Source organism: Ovis aries, chromosome 26 (assembly GCF_016772045.2).
Source record: "Ovis aries strain OAR_USU_Benz2616 breed Rambouillet chromosome 26, ARS-UI_Ramb_v3.0, whole genome shotgun sequence".
Lineage (NCBI taxonomy): Eukaryota > Metazoa > Chordata > Mammalia > Artiodactyla > Bovidae > Ovis > Ovis aries.
The window spans coordinates 36,609,139-36,627,864 of NC_056079.1; the positions used below are offsets into that span (position 1 = coordinate 36,609,139).

The 18,726-nt window shown below is 48.8% G+C and overlaps 1 protein-coding gene and 1 long non-coding RNA gene across 11 annotated transcripts in view; one reads left to right on the top strand and one right to left on the bottom strand.

Moving 5' to 3' along the window:
* SLC20A2 (solute carrier family 20 member 2) overlaps positions 1-18,726 on the bottom strand; it is a 110,916-nt gene that overhangs the window by 25,481 nt on the left and 66,709 nt on the right. For all 10 annotated transcript variants that reach the window (XM_027962673.3, XM_027962674.3, XM_060407168.1 and 7 more), the window contains 3 exons: positions 16,281-16,421; positions 14,920-15,005; positions 11,581-11,677 (listed from right to left, as the gene is read on the bottom strand). In XM_027962673.3, the coding sequence (XP_027818474.1) occupies positions 11,581-11,677; positions 14,920-15,005; positions 16,281-16,421 (324 nt within the window). The remainder of the gene's footprint in view (positions 1-11,580; positions 11,678-14,919; positions 15,006-16,280; positions 16,422-18,726) is intronic.
* Positions 10,103-14,445, top strand: LOC132658711 (uncharacterized). The gene is made up of 2 exons (XR_009598668.1): positions 10,103-13,039; positions 13,617-14,445. It is a non-coding gene; the product is annotated as an uncharacterized LOC132658711 (long non-coding RNA).

Here is an 18,726-nt window from a genome sequence, read left to right on the forward strand (position 1 = left end):
GAGGCCACGCACCCCGGCAAGGAGTAGCCCCCCCTCCACAAGCAGAGAAAGCCCACGATGAGGGCCCAACGCAGCCAGATAAATGAATTATAAAACTGTAAAAAATAATTGAGATATACTGTTTACCTTGTGACTCGGTTGTTAACTCAGTGAGTAGGCTAATCATTAAAAAGCGACCAACTTCGCACAAACAACATATTAAGTTGGGAATAAACCCATTTACAGTATTATCTCAATACCTAAATTCCCGACAAACGGGGACAAACGGGGGTAAGAAGGGGTCTGTCTGCCCTCCCGATACCTGCCGCCGCCTTCCCTGGGCACCCCGAAGCCCAGGGCTACAGTGGCCACAGCAAGGCTGACGGCCGCCTCTCTGGTTTCTCAATACTCAGCAGCCCGGCTTTAAAAGGACATGACGCTTGGACCACACACACAAACCTTTGTAAAAGTCAGCTTAAATTGAGAAACAGCAGATGCAGGAAGAGTCTGCTGCCCCGCTTTGTAACTGCCGGACAACAGGGCATAAATTTCTTGGGAGAAATGTGCCTTCCTTGTTCCAGGAAGAGGAGAGTGACTCCCATCACTGGAGACCAGGCACCACCACCCAGATGGGTCTGCACAAACAGACCTTGCCACACTAACTCTTCTCTCCCGTTAGTTTCCTCTGTATGTGTCCTAGTCTCCTTCCATGGTACAGAAGTCCTGAAGTCTGACTGCTTCTCCTGGTGCTCATTTCTTTTCTGTGAAGGCTTCCATATGCATAAATGAACCCTTTTATTGTTTAAAAAAAAAAAGTCAGCTTAGATAGAAAAGTGTTGTCAAAGGACACTGACTTTCAAGCTCAATTCTTCTTTCAAGGGCCAACTCATGGAATTACAACACAGAAAAGCTTTTCATTGCTATCCGGTCCAGCACACAAAGTTGCCATTCCCTCAGTCAATAAAAAGGTGGAAGGTGGAGAGACATCAGGCTGCCCTGCCCTGCAGGGCCCCAAGCCCCGCTCCCCTGGTGACACAGGTGTGATACAGACACCCACAGGTGCATCCCTGCACAGGCACAAGGAGACAGGCGCGAGAGTGCTCACTAGAGCATTACCTGTAACAGCAAGAGTTTGCAAGGCAACCGACACACGCATCATCATAGAAGTGGGAAGTCAGCGTGGTGCATGGCATAAAATAAGGTCGAGATAAATGGACTGATAAGAAGTGATGCTCTTGTCTAGTTAAGTGAGGAAGGCCAGCGAGATCACGGTGTGTGCAGCACCACCCAACTTATGTCTAGAAGAGAAACACCGCCGTTCCCCCCTCCACCACGGCCAAGTGTACACTCCTGAACAGATCGTAAAAGTTCTGGGAAGAACCAGCGGTCATTCAAGTGGAGGGATGGGAAACAGGAGGGGTCGCTCCCTGCGCTATACACTGTCCATCTGAAGCACAAGCCTACCCACCCCGGCATCTCACTCCCGAGCCCAAGGCCCTCAACATTATACCACATTCTTTCTAAATAGAAGGAGAGAAGGGCTCTTAGTCACAAGCCCATGGATAGTGACAAAAACAGAGAAGGCAAAGGAAAAAAAAACTGTAAAGAAACTTCAATAACTTGAAAAGCAGAAACTCACAGTCATTTGGGAAGCAAAATCAGGTCTATTTATTTAGCTGCTTGTTTGTTTGCTAAAGGCTCCTACAGCACTTACTCTGTGCTTTCATACTGCTAACTTTGAAAATTTATAATAAGCACACACTTTTGTAAATTGTTAAACTTTTTTTTTTAAAGTTTGAAATAAGTGAACTATTTAAAACTCTGCTCTTAAATAAACCTCTAATGCTACAGGCTTTGTTACTATTAACTGTTCTTTTTTTAAATATAAAACTGACTTTCTTTTTTCCATTATTTTTTTCATTGGCGTATAACTGCTCACTGTTAACCATTCTGTAAAAAGTAAGGGTGGCTCAGACAGTAAATAATCCACCTGCAATGCAGGAGACCTGAGTTTGATCCTTGGGTCAGGAAGATCCCTTGGAGAAGGGAATGGCAACCCACTCCAGTATTCTTGCCTGGAGGATTCCATGGACAGAGGAGCCTGGAGGGCTACAGTCCATAGGGTTGCAAAGAGTCGGACAAGAACCATTCTATATATATGTATATGAACCAGCTTGAAATTATTCAGGTAAGGTATTATTAGACATTTTGGTAATGGTAAGAGGGAGAATGGGTAGTTAATACTCTAAATGGGGAGTCAGGATTTTCACATATAAGTATGGAAAGTAAGAACCAGAATCACCCAGCCTTGGCACCGTGGAAGGGTCACTGGTGGGAGCAGACACTCAGTAGCCAGGCAGCTCCATCCTCCAGCGCCTGGACACACCAGCAAGCAAGGCCCCACGTGGGGCTGTGCCGGGGCAGCTGGCAGCCCCGCCCCAGCCCTGGCTCTGTCTCCGGATCCAGGCTTGGAGCTGCTTATAAAACCACTCAGGCTGACCTCACTCGGCTGTGCCTGCGGTTGGGGCTCCAGCTTCTGCTCTATGTCTGCATGTCAGTGTCCGGACACGGGGAAGGACCACTCCAATGTGGTTTCTTGCTGAACTGAATGGTAACTGTTAATTACCAACATCAAACCAACTGCGGCTTAAAACTACCTGGCTTTTGAAGAGTCCTCCCTGTCTCCTTTGCGGCTTCTGGTTGAGCTGATGATAAAGCTGACACTTGGGCTACTTTGGCCTCACTACCTTAACCTGATCTAAGATAGGAGAGCTCTGGGTACTGAGGGAGGGGGATGAAGCCCAGGAGCTGGAGAGATGAGTGTCTGAGCAAGTGGACACTGTTGCTCCCAGGCCCCCTTCTCCTCCATCCCCTCTGAGCAGAGCCCTCAGCAGGGCAGAGCAGGGTCGCTCCACATGCTCCTTCCAGGCCCATCTCTGTGCTGAGGTTACATGGGCTCCGGAGGGCATCAGGACCCAAACCCGAAAGGGACAGGCTGAGGCCGGCTATACACAAGGCTCATGATGCTTCGCAGGGACGATGAGCCACAGGGTCACCTGCTCCTGAGTCTTAACCATCACAACTGCCTTCACCATCAGTTTGGCCTGGAAAGTGGCCAGGAAGCTCCAGAGCCACCCTCTGAGTCACAGGACTGGATGGAAGATCAGAGGGTGAGAGGGCGGGAGACACAGGGGAGAAAAGCCAGGGGTGGGGGCAAGATGGCGAAGAGCAAAGGAACCAGGAAGACAGGCGAGTTGCTGATGGTGAGAAAGAGAGAGAGGAACAGAATGGGGACTGGATCTTACCGAACTATTCCAGCAATTTAGCAAATCAACAGAGCATCGAGAGCACACACCAGCATGAACGTATATACGAAACAGAGACAGACCCACAGACAGGAAATAAACTTCTGCTTACAAAGGGGAAAGGAGGGAGGGATAAGCCAGGAGCCTGGGATTAACAGATACACACTGTGTATACTCAGTCACTTCAGAAGACCCCATGGCCTGCAGCTCACCAGGCTCCTCTGTCCACGGGGTTCTCCAGGCAAGAATACTGGAGTGGGTGGCCGTGCCCTTCTCCAGGGGATCGTCCCGATCCAGGGATTAAACCTGCGTCTCTTACGTCTCCTGCATTGGCAGGCGGATTCTTTACCACTAGAGCCACCTGGAAAGCCCAACAGATACACATTCAGTTCAGTTCAGTCGCTCAGTCGTGTCCGACTCTTTGCGACCCCATGAATCGCAGCACGCCAGGCCTCCCCGTCCATCACCAGCTCCCGGAGTTCACTCAGACTCACGTCCATCGAGGCAGTGATGCCATCCAGCCATCTCATCCTCTGTCGTCCCCTTCTCCTCCTGCCCCCAATCCCTCCCAGAATCAGAGGCTTTTCCAATGAGTCAACTCTTTGCATGAGGTACACATTACTATATATAAAATAGATAAACAAGGACCTTTTATATAGCATAGGAAACTATACTCAACATTATGTAATAACCTATAAGGTTAAATCTTAAAGGGAAAAGAATCTAAAAAAGAATACATATGATATATAATACACGATATTATACATTAAGAGTATATTATATAATATATGCTTAACATGTAATTATATAATTACACATTACATATAAGTTACATAATTTATATTATATATGACTTGTATATTATAAATTGTGTACTTATATAGTTATGTATTTATATATTATACATATTATGTATCACATGTGTTAAGTATATGTATATAATACTGATTAACTTTGCTGTACACCTGAAATGAACACAACACTGTAAATCAACTATACTCCAACTAAAAAAAAAAAGAGCAGCCGGACTTACTTTTAAAGCCTCATGTGAGAGCTGCCGACTAATAGTTAGGGGACCCAGCTCTAAATTGTCCTAATTATACAGAAGCAAGTTTCATGGATAAAAAAAATCAATGAAATGCAAAAATCCAGCACAGGAAAGCCCTTCAATCAATGAACTTTCAGGGGAAAACTTTTCTCCTTCTGAAAATTTAAGGTAGACTTTTTACAACAAAATTTTTGACAAAAATACTTGGTACTGAATGGCCTTCCTGCTAGAGTCTCAAATTATCCTCGGATAAGATGCTCAAGAGGGCACTGAGGCTCGGCCCGCACCCCGGGGAAGGCAAAGTAGGACACAGCTTGGGCTTGAACTGCTCCGACCCTCGGCCAAGAGCGGCTGCCAGGAGCCCACACTGGGCGCGCGGAAGCCCAGGCCTGGCTCCAACCCTCAATGGCCTTTCATGTCCAGCCCTTTCATTTTCTGAACAGCAAAGATATGATAAATAGTGATTCAGCTCAAACCTCAGGCATCCTTGCAATTCTCTCCCAAACCCCCTGAAGATCAGGACATCCAACGGCCTTGGGGAGCAAGTAGAGAGAGCTGTCAGACCCACTCACAGCCTTCCGAGCCCTGACTTTGGCACAGCTCTTAGTTTTCACACACAACAATCACTGTTACAATCTGATGCTTTGAACATGTTGATCTACAACAGAACCAAAACTAGTGACTCCATTTATTAGCGAAGAGAGGATGAGTAAAAAGTGATTCTACAGATGAGGTCCACGTGGTGTGTGTGTTAGTTATTGCGGGAAAATGAAGCTTCTCTCAAACCCCTCAGGCTCTAGCCCATGTTAGTTCCCTTATACCTCTCACCCACCTCTCCTGCACCCTCTCTTTTCGTTTTCTCTGGTTTAATTTGATAAATAATACAAGATTATAAAAAGAACAGCCACAGATAATCAACACAGCCCTACCTACTGTATAGCACAGGGACCTCTGCTCAATATTCTGTAATAACCTACGCGGGAAAAGAATCTGAAGAAAAACAGATTCACGTATAACTGAATCACTTTGCTGTTCACCTAAAACTAACACAACACAGTAAATCAACTATACTCCAATAAAATATAAAAAGCTTTTAAAAAATCAACCATACAAAACTGTAGGAGGTACAAATATGAAAATGCCTCCTGTCCTCCCCTCTGGAACCCACTTCCCAGAGAAACACTGATAAATATTTGGTATGTATCTTCCCAGGCATTTTCTAGAGATAAACAAACATCTAATGCAGAGTGTGGATTTCTTTTACTTTGCCTTAAATTTAATAGATGTAAACTATACTGTATATATTGTTCTGGGCCTGCATTTCTCACATAACAGTATACTGTGGACATTTTCCCACAGTAACTAACACACACACACACACAGACACACACACACACAGAGACACACACACACAAGTTGACCTCATTTGAAGAATCACTTTTTGCTAGTCCTCCCTTCCCTGATAAATGGAGTCACTAGTTTTTGCTCTGTTTCAGATCAACATGTTCAAAGCACTGGAGGAGCTCCCTAGGTAGGAGGAATCCTGCGGCAACTTTAAGAAGATGAAGTACCACTTTGAAATTACAAAATGCTCTTTCCTTATCTGTCCTATAATTGGGATCTTTCTTCCCCCTGCATATGGTACTAGCTTTCTCAAACCAGGGTTTAGTTACCACAGTTCTGAGAAGGAAGTGAGTTCAAATCACTCTGTCCTGAATCCTCCTCTGAGTGAAATTGGAGACTCTTCTCAGCCCACGCCTTCCCCACCCAGGGCTGGGAGCCACCCCAGCTCCAACGCCCGCTCCCTACAGCCTGGAATGTAAAAAACCGAGCATCTCTGGGAATCAAGCTCCTTCTCCTGAGTCACCGGGGACTCGAGGGGGGCCTGATGCTCTGGATTCCCTGGGGCTGGACCAGAAGGGCTGCCACTGGGGGAGGAAGAGGAGGAGATGGAGGGGAGAGGGAGGAGGTGGGAAAGGAAGAGAAGGGGGAGGAGGGGAGAAGGAGGAGAGGGAGGAGGAGATGGAGGGAGAGGGAGCAGGGGGAGAGGGAGCAGGTGGGAGAGGAAGAGAAGATGGAGAAGGGGGAGGAGGGGAGTGGGAGGACGGGGGTGGGGGGGAGAGGGAGAGGAGAGTGGGGGGGGGAGGAGAGGGAGAGAAGATGGAGAAGGAAGAGGAGGGGAGAAGGAGGAAGAGGAGGAGGAGGCAGCCCATCTCAGGCACAGACCACTCTGGGGAAGCCAGACACCAGGCCTGGTGGAGTCTGAGAATTCAACTGCTGGTGAGGAGTTAGGGCTTTTGAAGAGCACCTCTTTATATAAGGACTGTGATAAGATAGCAGTATGTATGGTGAAAGGATCATATTACTAGGGTTCGGATTAGGGTTAGGGTTATTAGATAAAATGGTCTGTATAGTCAAAGCTATGGTTTTTCCAGTAGTCCTTTATGGATGTGAGACTTGGACCATAAAGAAGGCTGACCTCCGAAGAATTGATGCCTTTGAACTGTGGTGTTGGAGAAGAGTCTTGAGAGTCCCTTAGATTGCAAAGAGATCAAACCAGTCCATCCTAAAGGAAATCAACCCTGAATATTCACTGGAGGGACGGATGCTGAAGCTGAAGCTCCAACTTTGGTCACCTGATGCAAAGAGCCAACTCACTAGAAAAGACCCTGATGCTAGAAAAGACCCTGATTGAGGGCAAGAGGAGAAGAGGGCAGAAGAGGATGAGATCGTTGGGTGGCATCACCAACTCAATGGACATGAATCTGAGCAGACTCCAGGAGATAGTGGAGGGCAGGGAAGCCTGGCGTGCTGCAGTCCACGGGGTTGCAAGGAGTCAGACACAACTTAGCAACTGAAGAACAGCAGGTAAAGAGATGGTTAGAGCAGGGACCCTCCTAACGCACAAGCATCAGGTCACCCCGAGCGCTCCGTCCCATAAACCTGGACTGCTGGGCTGTGCTTCTGGTTCAGTGGGTCTAAGCCTGGGAATCTGCATTTCTGACAAGTGACCACGTGATGCCAATGCTCCTGGTGCAGGGACCACACGTGGACTTGGGAAGCATCATTAGCTAATCTGCTCCGACTCCACAAAGTCGTGTGCCATGTACCTCACTCAGCATTCATTCTAGAAAGGCAGAACAAAAACCAGGTCCCGCCAGCTGAAGCCCTTCATCAAAAATAAACTTCAGGCTTGTATCCAGCCCAACCCAAGTGATTTATCCAACCCAACCCACTTTATTTCCTCAAGTTATTTTTGCTTCTTGTGAATTATTTTTTTAAGGACAAAAAGGCAAAGACACTTTCTGAAGAGTGCTAACTCAGTCTCTGAAGTATAAGGATGACGTCTGAGACAAGTCACGTCAAACGCAAAGTAAAACAAATCCAACTAAGCCCAAGATATAAACAACTTCAAAATAATTTAGGGAGGAGGAAGGGAGGAAGTCAAACCAGAGCTCCATGACTCAGCCCATGGGGACCCACCGGGTTCGACTCCATGCGGCAAAGTGCCACTTACAGAATCTCTGAAAGTTACAACAGGGTAGGTTGATGCCACCACTGTTTGTTAGAACATTTCATTTTTTCCTCTTATCTCTAAGGCCCTTACCCTGAATGGAAACGTTTTAAGGAAGAAAAGGACTAGGAAGATCAAATCTCAAAATCGGCAGAAAGGCCGGCCAGTTGTGAGAGAGGCAGAGGACTGGGTCTTCCCGGCTCACTTGTCCCCAGATATGACGCCAGGGCTACAGACGACCCAGCTGGACAGCAGAGAAGCCAGCATGTGGAGACAGGATGGAATTAACGTCTTAGTTTCAAGGGCAAAGTTAACCTTCAATGTTTAAATAAAAATAGGATTTGGACTCACCTACTGGATATTTAGAAACACTCTCCAGAGCCAAGACCTCAGCAAAGTCCTTTTCTGACTCTGGCTGGACCCTCTGTCCTGACCTCCTTCCTTCCCTATGCAAAACCCCTCACCCCCAAACTTCAAGTAAGGAAAAGCTCCCACAGCAGCGTGTGTGGGGAGACAGAGACGAGCTGCCTCAGGACACGCCGGAGACGTAAGGCTGAAGAGATGGCCGATGGCAGTGAAGGAAACCGCACCCCCGGCCCCCGAGCACAGAAAGCGCCGTCGTGAGCGGCCCCCGAGCTCAGCACTCTGCCCGCATCACCTCCTGTCTCGTGGCCTCCCTCTCACAGCGGTTCCTGCCCACCCGTCTCTCCTTTATGAGGCGCAGAGGCTCGGGGAGAGGAAGCGATGGGCTTTCCCAGCACGAGGAGCGTCGCCTGTGTTCCCACGTGAGTGTCCATCACCAAGGTTCTCGTACCGACTTCCCGGTTTTCCCAAACAGAGGGGCAGCCACCCTCTTCACACTACCTGGACATTAAATAGATACTAAACCACATCATTTCCAAATTTTTAGAAGCCTTTTTCTGGTGGGGGGGTGGTTGGTGCTGAGCTTCATGACTCATGGGATCTTAGTTCCCCAACCAGGGATTGAACCTGGGCCCTGGCAGTAAAAGCACCAAGTCCCAACCACTGCACAGCCAGGGAGCTCCCTGGAAGCCATCTTTAAAGAGAGTGAGGAGAAAGGACAGGATGTATGAGGCGGATGTATTCTGATCGTCATTTACAGTGACATCGGGGACCAGGGACTAGATGCTGGGTGTCTGACCCCTGCCCCGTCATGTGCCAATGGGATACCCTGACGGGGGCTTGGAACTAGGCTGCCCACTTCCAAGTCTGTTCTGTACCTCGCTAGTTTCATGCCCTCGGCACTCAGCCAGCTTCACTGTGCCTATGTCCCACCTCTCAGGAGACGCTGGCAATATTACTGATTTCCCAGAAGAGCTAATTCATTTAAAACTCAGCTCAATAAAAGCATTTTTTTTTTTATTATTCTTCAAAACTTCTCGATGAAGTATTTATATTATCCTTGGTTGCCTCCTTCATTTTATAGCTTCACTCCTCTAGCATAATTTAATCTCTTAGTAATCTGACTCTCCTAGCAAATTTGCAATAAAACTGCAGCAAACGATGAGAAAAAGAGGGACTTCCTTGGTGGCCCAACGGTTAAGTCTACACACTTCCAATGTAAGGGATACAGGTTTGATCCCTGGGCGGGGAACTAAGCGATGGCCAAAATATAAAAAATTAAAATTAAAATAGTCTTTTAAAAGATGAGAAAAAGAAGTGATGGAAAAAATAGGTAAGTCTAGAAAAAGTCAAATTCTAATAAAAATCATACATTTGTGGTCTTCTGACATTCAGATCAAGAACCAGGGAGAGACAGAAATAGAGGCTAGAAAAAAAATGCAGACTTTAGAAAGAAATGATTCTCATTTCCACCAGTTCCTGTTTCTAGGACTCTGTCTGACAAAGGCCCTCTCGCCTTCCTTTGCTTAATCTCTTTTATCACTAGCGCAGGGGCGTCTGGTCGTCAATGGCTGCCCCTCTTTCTGCTCAGCTCACTTGGGCTCTGGGAGCTGAGTAAAACCAAGAACAAGTGCTCAGGTGAACAGGGCATCTCTCTGCTCCAGGTGACTTCCCCCCTGGTGCTCCGGGGCCCACCCGGCACCACGCGAAAGCTTCGAGATATGCACAGACTTGCGGTGGAGTGGCCTTCACACTGTAGAACTGCTTTTTCTCTGCCTCTGCCTTTTGTTTTTTCAATGGATCATGGAAACAGCCTTTGACAAATACACTTCATGCTCTGAATGGTCAAGCCGGAGGGCGATCCGGCTGCTGTTGTCCGAGGCGGGGGTCCCACCTCTCCAGCTCACCATGACACTGACCTTGCACTTTTCACGTAACTTAGAGCAGCTGTGATGCTTCACCGCTCCCCCTACCCCTGCCCCTGAAATCTGAAAGCCCTGACCTCAACTCTTCAAAGTTGTATAAGAGCCATGTTCTGAATGCTGCGGAGATGCCAAAGTAGGTTACGCGGTGCTATGAATCACGGCGGGGTGTGGCACATCCCTGGTGGCTCAGGGGTAAAGAATCCGCCTACGACGCAGGGTGTAATGGGTCTGTGCTGGGAAGCTCCCGTGTGCCTCGGGGCACCTAGAGACCGTTCTCCGCAACAAGAGAAGCCAGCACCAGGCACCGCACTAGAGGGCAGCCCTGGCTCGCCGCAGCCAGAGAAAGCCCACGCGCGGCAAGGGAGACCCAGCGCAGCCAAAAATGAAAAAGAAACAGAATTAAAAAGAACCATTCGGAAAGAGTAAAGCACACAAACATATAGTTAGATATGGCTACTAAAGCCTGAGAGAAACTGCCTTGAGAAAACCCCGCTGGCGAAATTAATAAGGATTTCCCCCATTTCAGAAGAGGGTGCTTTCGACTGTAAGGACGCACCATTTAGCAGAAGCTTTATCTTTTCAACAGAGACAGGGAGACTTCTGTCAGATATGGCCCATAACTGAATATGAATCCTTAATGGACATTAGCGAGAAGGAAAACACCACCACAAGCCTCTCCACTGACTGGACGCCCCCACGATGACGGGTGTGTCAGGATCTGGCCGTAGGAGGCCCATCCCAGGGAGAAATGGGCACCCCTCTCCACCATCCTCTCCGCAGAAACTCGGACGGAGATGCTGAGTGAGGCCCCTATGAGCTCATCAACACGGAGATGTGTGCAAATACCAATACTGTGTTAAAGTGCTTTACCTACTAAAAATGTTAAAGAAAGGGACTTTTAACCAGGCCCCACCCCAAACCCTTGGGAAAAAAGAACACAGGCCATCAGAACGGAAGAAAAGGAGTAATTCTGAAAACAAAAGTATCACTGGTTTGAGGATCCGGGGGACAAAAAAAGCACAGCTCTAGTGACTGGACTTACTGGTCTGATGAGCTCTGGTGGTGGCTGGTGGATATTTGTGGTGTGGACACGTGACAGCCCCCCAACCCTGCCTGGGGGTGAGAACCTACTGTTTACACATGCCCCCTCCCCCCGCTGCCCCCGGGTCCCCAGCTCGGGGAGGTTCGGGCTGGCACTTCGCGTCCTGTGACTCAGCACCAGGAAGGGGATGTTAATCATCTTTTTTTTTAACCCAAGTCTCTGCCTTTTCTATTTCACACCTCTCTTGAATATGTAAAACAAGAAACTGTACCTCCTACTCTTGGCTCTGCTCCGTAATGACTACGAGCGGAGTAGGGCTTCTGGCTGGCGGCCAGCAACAGCGCCAGGCCCAAGTCCACCACCCAGGCTGGACTCTCACACGCCCGCCGGCTGAGGGCTCTTACCTGGGGCTCCGGTGTACATGATGGAGAAGACATTGATGGCGATGGTGGCGGCGTAGAATACGGGAAGCGCCCGGAGGCCGTTGGGAACGGGGTCCTCCTGCAGGGTAAGGAGATGAGGGGGCAGGTCAGGACTCCGGGGGTGTCTGCAGGTGGGCAAGATGACACGCAGTGCTGCTCGGAGAAAGCCCCTCCCGAGGCTGTGTGCACCCCCAGACCCAGTGCTGGCCTGGGCTGTCCCTCCCACACGAGCGCTGTGTCAAAGGGCCGCCACGGGGACCGGCAGAAACATCAAAGCACAGGGACCGTGTGGGCTGGCAGGACACTTGGGGACAGAGAAGGGCTGCTGGTGAGGCCAGCTCCCAGGACCCAAGCCCCAAGCCGGCCTCCCCTTCAGAATCCAGGGCGCTCGCTATTCTAACGATGTGCACACTGGCCCTCTAAATCCACCTTCCACAAATATTTTCAGGCCTGACCCTCTGAGGACGCCCTGAGAAAGTCAAGTGACTTAAACACCACGGCGTTACTACTAGATTTTATGTGACTCCGTGACATGTTTGCTGTGTTGAAATACATAAAGTAAACACAGAACTATGTGCTGCTGCTGCTGCTGCTAAGTCACTTCAGTCGTGTCCGACGCTGTGCGACCCCATAGACGGCAGCCCACCAGGCTCCCCCGTCCCTGGGATTCTCCAGGCAAGGACACTGGAGTGGGTTGCCATTTCCTTCTCCAGTGCATGAAAGGGAAAAGAGAATGGGAAGTCGCTCAGTCGTGTCCGACTCTTTGCGACCCCATGGACTGCAGCCTACCAGGCTCCTCCGCCCATGGGATTTTCCAGGCAAGAGTACTAGAGTGGGGTGCCATTGCCTTCTCCAACTATGTGCTATGAGTTTCCAAATCTTTTCACAAAGTAGAGCATATCACCTTCAACTGTCACACTGAAAAAGAACTGTAGGCTCTTTGTCTAAGAAAACATTTTTTTTTTTAACAACCTTAAGCTTCTGGTACAACATTTCCTAAATCTAATGTTTCAAGAAGAACGGTACTGCATGTGTTTAAGGCAAAATATCACCTGGGAGAATATTAGAAATTAAGAGTTCACAGAGGAAAAATGTAGAGTTTGAGGGTTTGGATCCACAGAGAATTCTGAAGCAAAAATATGAACTGGGAACTCAACGTAGCACTCGCACGTAGGTGTTGCTTAAATAATTCAAAAAGGGGCTAATTTCTAATGACTGTGTAAAACACTCTTGTACATTGATATGAATCTATTACCTACCCTATTACAAGGAAAATCAAGTCTAAACATTTCCTTTTTTTTTTTTAGGTCTAAACATTGATGAGAGCTACAGAAGTCAGGATCAGTAGCGCGTGTGCATGCTAAGTCACTTCAGTCGTGTCTGACTCTTTGCGACCCTATGGAGTAGCCCACCAGGCTCCGGTGTCCACGGGATTCTCCAGGTTAGAATACTGGAGCGGGCTGCCATGCCCTCCTCTTGATGTGAGCTACAGGAGCCAGGATCAGGAGAGACTACCTCAAAGGTTCCTACTGTCAAACGCAGACGTGCAGAAATTAAGCCCGTTTGCAGAACCTAAGCGCATCAAGAGCCCGCCTAGAAGGTCTCTAGCGGCCCCCAGCACAGTCAGGAGGCTGGAGTGAATGGAGTGAGGTGTCAGGAGCACTGAGAGTCGAGGTGGGAGGTGACGCAGCCGCACAGGCGTCCCGGCCAGGCTCAGGAGGCGGCAGGTGAAGGGCAGGCGTGCAGGGGCGGGCAGGGCCTGGGAGGAGCATGCCGTCCCCTGATCTGCCATGGGCCCAGGACAGGAACCCGGGCTGAACCAAAAGCAGAATGCCCACACGCTCACATGCCTGCCACCTCGGCTTCCAAACTGTTCTTTTCTGGGGACAACAGCTGCTGAAGATAGACTCCCAACTGGTAGCTTGTGAAGGTGTAAAGTCTTCTGTTTGTGTGCTGTAACTGAATCACCTTATGTTTTCTTAAATAACCTACTCTTTTTATTTTTTGCCTCGCCACAGGGCATGCAAGGACCCAGTGCCCTGACCAGGGATCAAACCTTCAACCCCTGCATTGGAAGTATGGACTCCTAACCCCTGGGCCACAGGGAAGGCCCCAGAGAACCTAGTCTTAACACACGAGGACAGCTGCCTCACCGAGCCCCGTCTCCTTACCTCCTCCTTTCTTTCCTTCCTTCCACCCACCCATCACCTGTCACCCATCCAAGCAGCCTTTGTTCTCTCTCAATAGACACTCAGCCGGCGCCTCGGAAGGGCTGGGCAGAGCTGGGCACTGCCTACACATGTGAACAGGGAGTCATGGTGTCCACTCTCAACCTCACAAAGAGTGAACCGGGAGCCAAGCAGGAAATAAATCCCTGCACGATGGGAGAGTGCAGTGATGAGAAGGCAGGCGCTTGTGCGGACACAAAGGGAGGAGCCCAGTGGAAGCTGGGGTGGGAGGTGGGGCTTCCTGGGGAGGGACACCTGGGGGCGGAGGAGGGGCAGGAGCCCGCCTGGCAGGGATGCCCGGGGCAGCAGAAATGAAAGGGGGAGGCTTACCAGGCACCTGCCAAGATGCTAACAGGCCCCGGCACAGCACGAGCCCGGGAGAAGGGACGGTCAGTGTGCAATTACCCAAGAGACCTCAGCCTGACTCGAAGAAGAGCCGTGTAAGGACACAGCTCCAGGCAGGCGCATCCGATGGGCTTGGAGTGTGCCGAGTGACCAAGGGCAAGCGGCAGGGCTTATAAAGCGCTGCAATAACCCCTGACGTTCCCCTAGAACACTGATCTCAGTAAGTTTTCATTTTCATCTCATTTTATTTTTGATTAAAAAAAAAGTACCCCCATAGGTGTAGTTCCTGCTTTTTATCTTGTCCTCAAGGACAGGAAAAAGAAAAAAATCCAGTGTCTCATGCTTCCCTTCCCCATTAGAAAACAGAAAATACCTTCCATCTGGGTAAAAAAATTCTCCAGTTGTTTTTAGTGCTGGGCAGTTTCAAAATCTAACACTATCTCACTCTATTCTGTTTACCGGTCACAAAATCATTGTTTTTCCTTTTTGAGGTGTGAGCATTAGTGCCCAGGAATGCTGACCAGTGAACTAAGTCATAGGGCAGGGCACCTCGTGTCCAGTCCTGGTTCCGGGGGGCCCCCAGGCACTCCACCCGAGTCCTCAGCCTGCATTATAATAATGTCTGATTCCAACATCCGGGGCTGTGCCTTAGTAATTACCCCTCTGAGCCCTCTCACTATTAATTTTTATTGAGCAGAACCAAACTTAGTTCTAAAACTTAACTAAAAAAGATAATAAACTCGCTTACCTTTTTTAAGATGAACATTCTGATCAGTACAAACAGCACGCCAGACATGAAACCAGACAACAGTGGAGATATAAACCAAGAAGCAACTGAATAATTAAAAGAAAATCCAATGAATGTTAAAATTCTACACAATTCAGGTCCTATTTACATAAAAAGTGGTAACTAACAGACAGCACACACATTAACAAACATTCCTAGAATCATTCACCTTTAACTCAGAACTCAACAAACCCACTGACCTCCACAAGGGGGTCACCACCCTCAGACACAAGCCCCACCCAGACAAGCATGAACTCCTCCAGCCCACCATGTACACGGCCACCCCAGCTCTGGCCTCTGCAGACGATTCCTCTGATTCCCACTGAGCCCCTCCTGTGCCAGCTGCGGGGCTAGCTGAAAAGCGGGCCCCGTCCCTTTCATATTCCAAGGCCAGCCTGGCACTGTTCCACAGCCTCTGGCCATGCACTAGAAACATCTGCGGGAGTTTCCAAAAACCAGTTAATGCTCCGGCTCCAGCTACAGAATTCTGATTTCAAAGGTCTGGAAAGGGGCTTGGGCACTGATATCTTTATTGCTCTCCCAGGTAATTCTAAAGTGCAGCTGGAATCAAACCACTGTTTCAGGAGCCGGGGATCTCGGGTGAGCTTCCCAGGATCTTGGGTGAGCTTCCCAGGATCTCAGGTGAGCTTCCGGGGATCTCAGGTGAGTTTCCTGGGATCAGGTGAGTTCTCTGGCCGTTTGTGTCCTGCCTGGCAGGTCAGGCATCTGTTCAGGCCTCAGAGGCCACTATGATTCATAAGATGACGGAGGTGGTTGAGAGAGTGTTTTTCGCAATGGGCATGTGGGTACTTATGGGGTTCGATGGATTTTCCTCTCGCTGAAGAAGTCAGAGGCAGGAAGCAAGCTGTCAGACCTCTCCAAACAGTCCCCACTGGGCAGCCCACAGTGCAGAAGGAGCACCAGGTAGGCTGGTGGGGAGGACTCCTGGATGCAGTGGGGGTGAGTACCTCACTTCCACACTTCCCCAGCACCAGGAACGCTGACTCCTGGACAAGGGCCCAAAGTTTTTCTCTGACTACAGACTGATTTCAACCAGGTAAATTTCTTAACTCCCTGTGAACAGCAAATAAGACACTGGTTTTCAAAGCTGAATGACAATGCGGCATTTGATAAGAGCATCCAGAGTTAAAAAAAAAAAAAGCCTAACTGTTCACCATCTTTGCTAACAGAAATTTTAAGGGAAAACATATTATCAGCATACATGAACATTTAAAGGAAAAAACATAATGGTAACTTTTAATAACACTTACTCTAGAAAATGTAAACTTTCCTTCTTATACGTAAAAGAAAATGCCAATTACCAATCTTGACCAGCTCCATCCACTGCACACCTTGGGTACCAATTGCAACGAGGGAGAACCCTATGGTGGCCCCGACGATACAGTGAGTCCCCGAGATTGGGAGCCTCAGGAAGGATGCGATGAGCTGCCAGACAGCTGAGCCTGTGGGTTGAGGATAAGAGACAAAGAGAGGCAAGTCAGGGACACGGTGCAGTGTCTCAGATCGCCACAGAAGGAAGAAACCCACACGACAGTCCTCCTTCCCCACCCCTCGCTGGGGTTAATTGTCTCCGGATTGTTTCTTAACAAAGTCCCGACAGAAACCACTCAAATAACTATAGGCAAAGGAACGTTCTTCAACACGGAAGGGATAATGATGATTTATTCAAGCGAAAGTCTTTGATGGTATGAAAAGAAAAGCCTGATGCCAGCTACAAGTTGACTGTGTCACGTTTAAGCAAGGATGCAGGTGATGAGTGAGTTCTGATGTGAAGTGCGGCCAGGACCAAGCAGGAGACTGTGAACCAATGGACGTGGAGAGACAGAGACAGGAAAGGCTGTGTATCAGAGAAGATTTTGCTGTAGTTAGCATCTTTTGGTTGCATCATAAGGAGACTGGAGACAGGCTATGTATACTAATATATAATATATAATATATACTAGTTATATACTAGTATATATATAATATATATAATATATACTAATATATATTAGTATACTAATCTGTATACTAATACTGTATACTAATTGATACAAAAAAGGGCAAAATACAAACATCAGATCACAGTATTAGGACTTCCCTGCTGGTCCCATGCTGTGCTTAGTCACTCAGTCGTGTCCGACTCTTTGTGACCCGATGGACGGTAACCTACCAGGCTCCTTTGTCCATAGGATTCTCCAGGCAAGAATACTAGAGTGGGTTGCCGTGCCCTCCTCCAGGGTAGCTTCCCAACCCAGGGATCAAACCCAGGTCTCCCGCATTGCAGGCGGATTCTTTACTGTCTGACCCACCAGGAAAGCCCTGGTGGTCCCGTGGTTAAGAATCTGCCTGCCAACGCAGGGGACACAGGTTTGACCCTGGTCCAGGAAGATCCCACATATCCAGGGGAAACTAAGCCCATGAATCACAACTACTGAACCTGTGCTCTGGAGGCTATGTGCCACAACAAGAGAAGTCACTGCAAAGAGAAGCCTGCGAGCCACAACCAGTGAGCAGCCCCCGCTCACTGCAATTAGAGAAAGGTCCGAGCAGCAATGAAGACCAGTGCAGCCAAAAGAATAAAAATCACAGTTGCACACCTAAAACTGCTATTACCCATATGTCACGTCAATACACTCCAATTAAAAAAAGAGGGTAATTCCATGTTGCTTTTCATAGTTTTGTCTCTCCCATGAGAAGCAACCGTGATACCAAACCCCACCCTGGGCACCTACCCCCAGCCCCTGCCCGGCCGCCAGGCCTTTTCGGTCTGCTCCCTCCAAGCCTGCTAACTCTCAGGAGTCAAGAGGATCCCTGGGTTTTGGCTTTGTGTCCTTTCACCTCAACTTCACCACCCTCTTCCAGGCTTCGTGTTTTTCTAGGCCAGAGTTCACGCCAGATATTTTCATAAGCAGATCAGGTTTTGCAGGGAGTATTAAAAGCATCGGCTGGGGAGAGATCGCTTTCAGAAACAGTTGTTGAATAGCTCACGAAAGACTGCAGGGGAACAAAGGGGCGGGCTGATAAACAGGGCACGTCATTAATCCCAAACGTTAATTCTGGAAATCTGGTTGCTTGGCAGCAGCAGTGCCTTCAAACAGACCCCTGGCATTTTCTCCAAAAATATCTGCGCTACAGAGGCTCATGAGAGGTCCCAGTTTGTGTAGCAAGGGGACAGCTGCTCTGGGAGCTCTGGGCACCATGACCTTTGAGCTGAAGCGGGCCATGACCCCAAGCCTATCCCTGAAACGTGTGTTGGGAGCAGAAGGGCCAGCCTGGGGCTGCCAACCTGGTGACAGGCTGGATGGCGGCGCCCACGCTCCCCCGCGGACAGTTCTGTGAGCCAGGACACCTAAGCCCTGGGCTCCTAGGGGGACGGATTGTTTTAAAAATAAAGCCAGAGTTGGGAGTGTGTTACACAGCACAGAACTAGAACTGAAAAAGCAACCTTTATGATTGATAGTCTTACAAAAATTAAAGTAACCCAGTGATGTTATGGGAATGAGAAAAATTGACCTACGTGAACTCAGACCATGAGGTTTTCTGTCTTGAAAGCCACTCTCCTCTCCCTGGGGTGACTTTATAACAGGAAGGTTTGTAAGGAGAGGTAGGGGGATGGGGCTGCCTGAGAGAAAGAGGGGAGAAATGACCGGAGGATGGAGTGAAGGAAGCCTTGTGTGCAGGGGTCTTGTGAGGTGAGAGTGGGTGACAGGCCTCTTCGACCTTGGGGAATCCTGAAAGTGAATGGCATTATATTAATATTAAGAA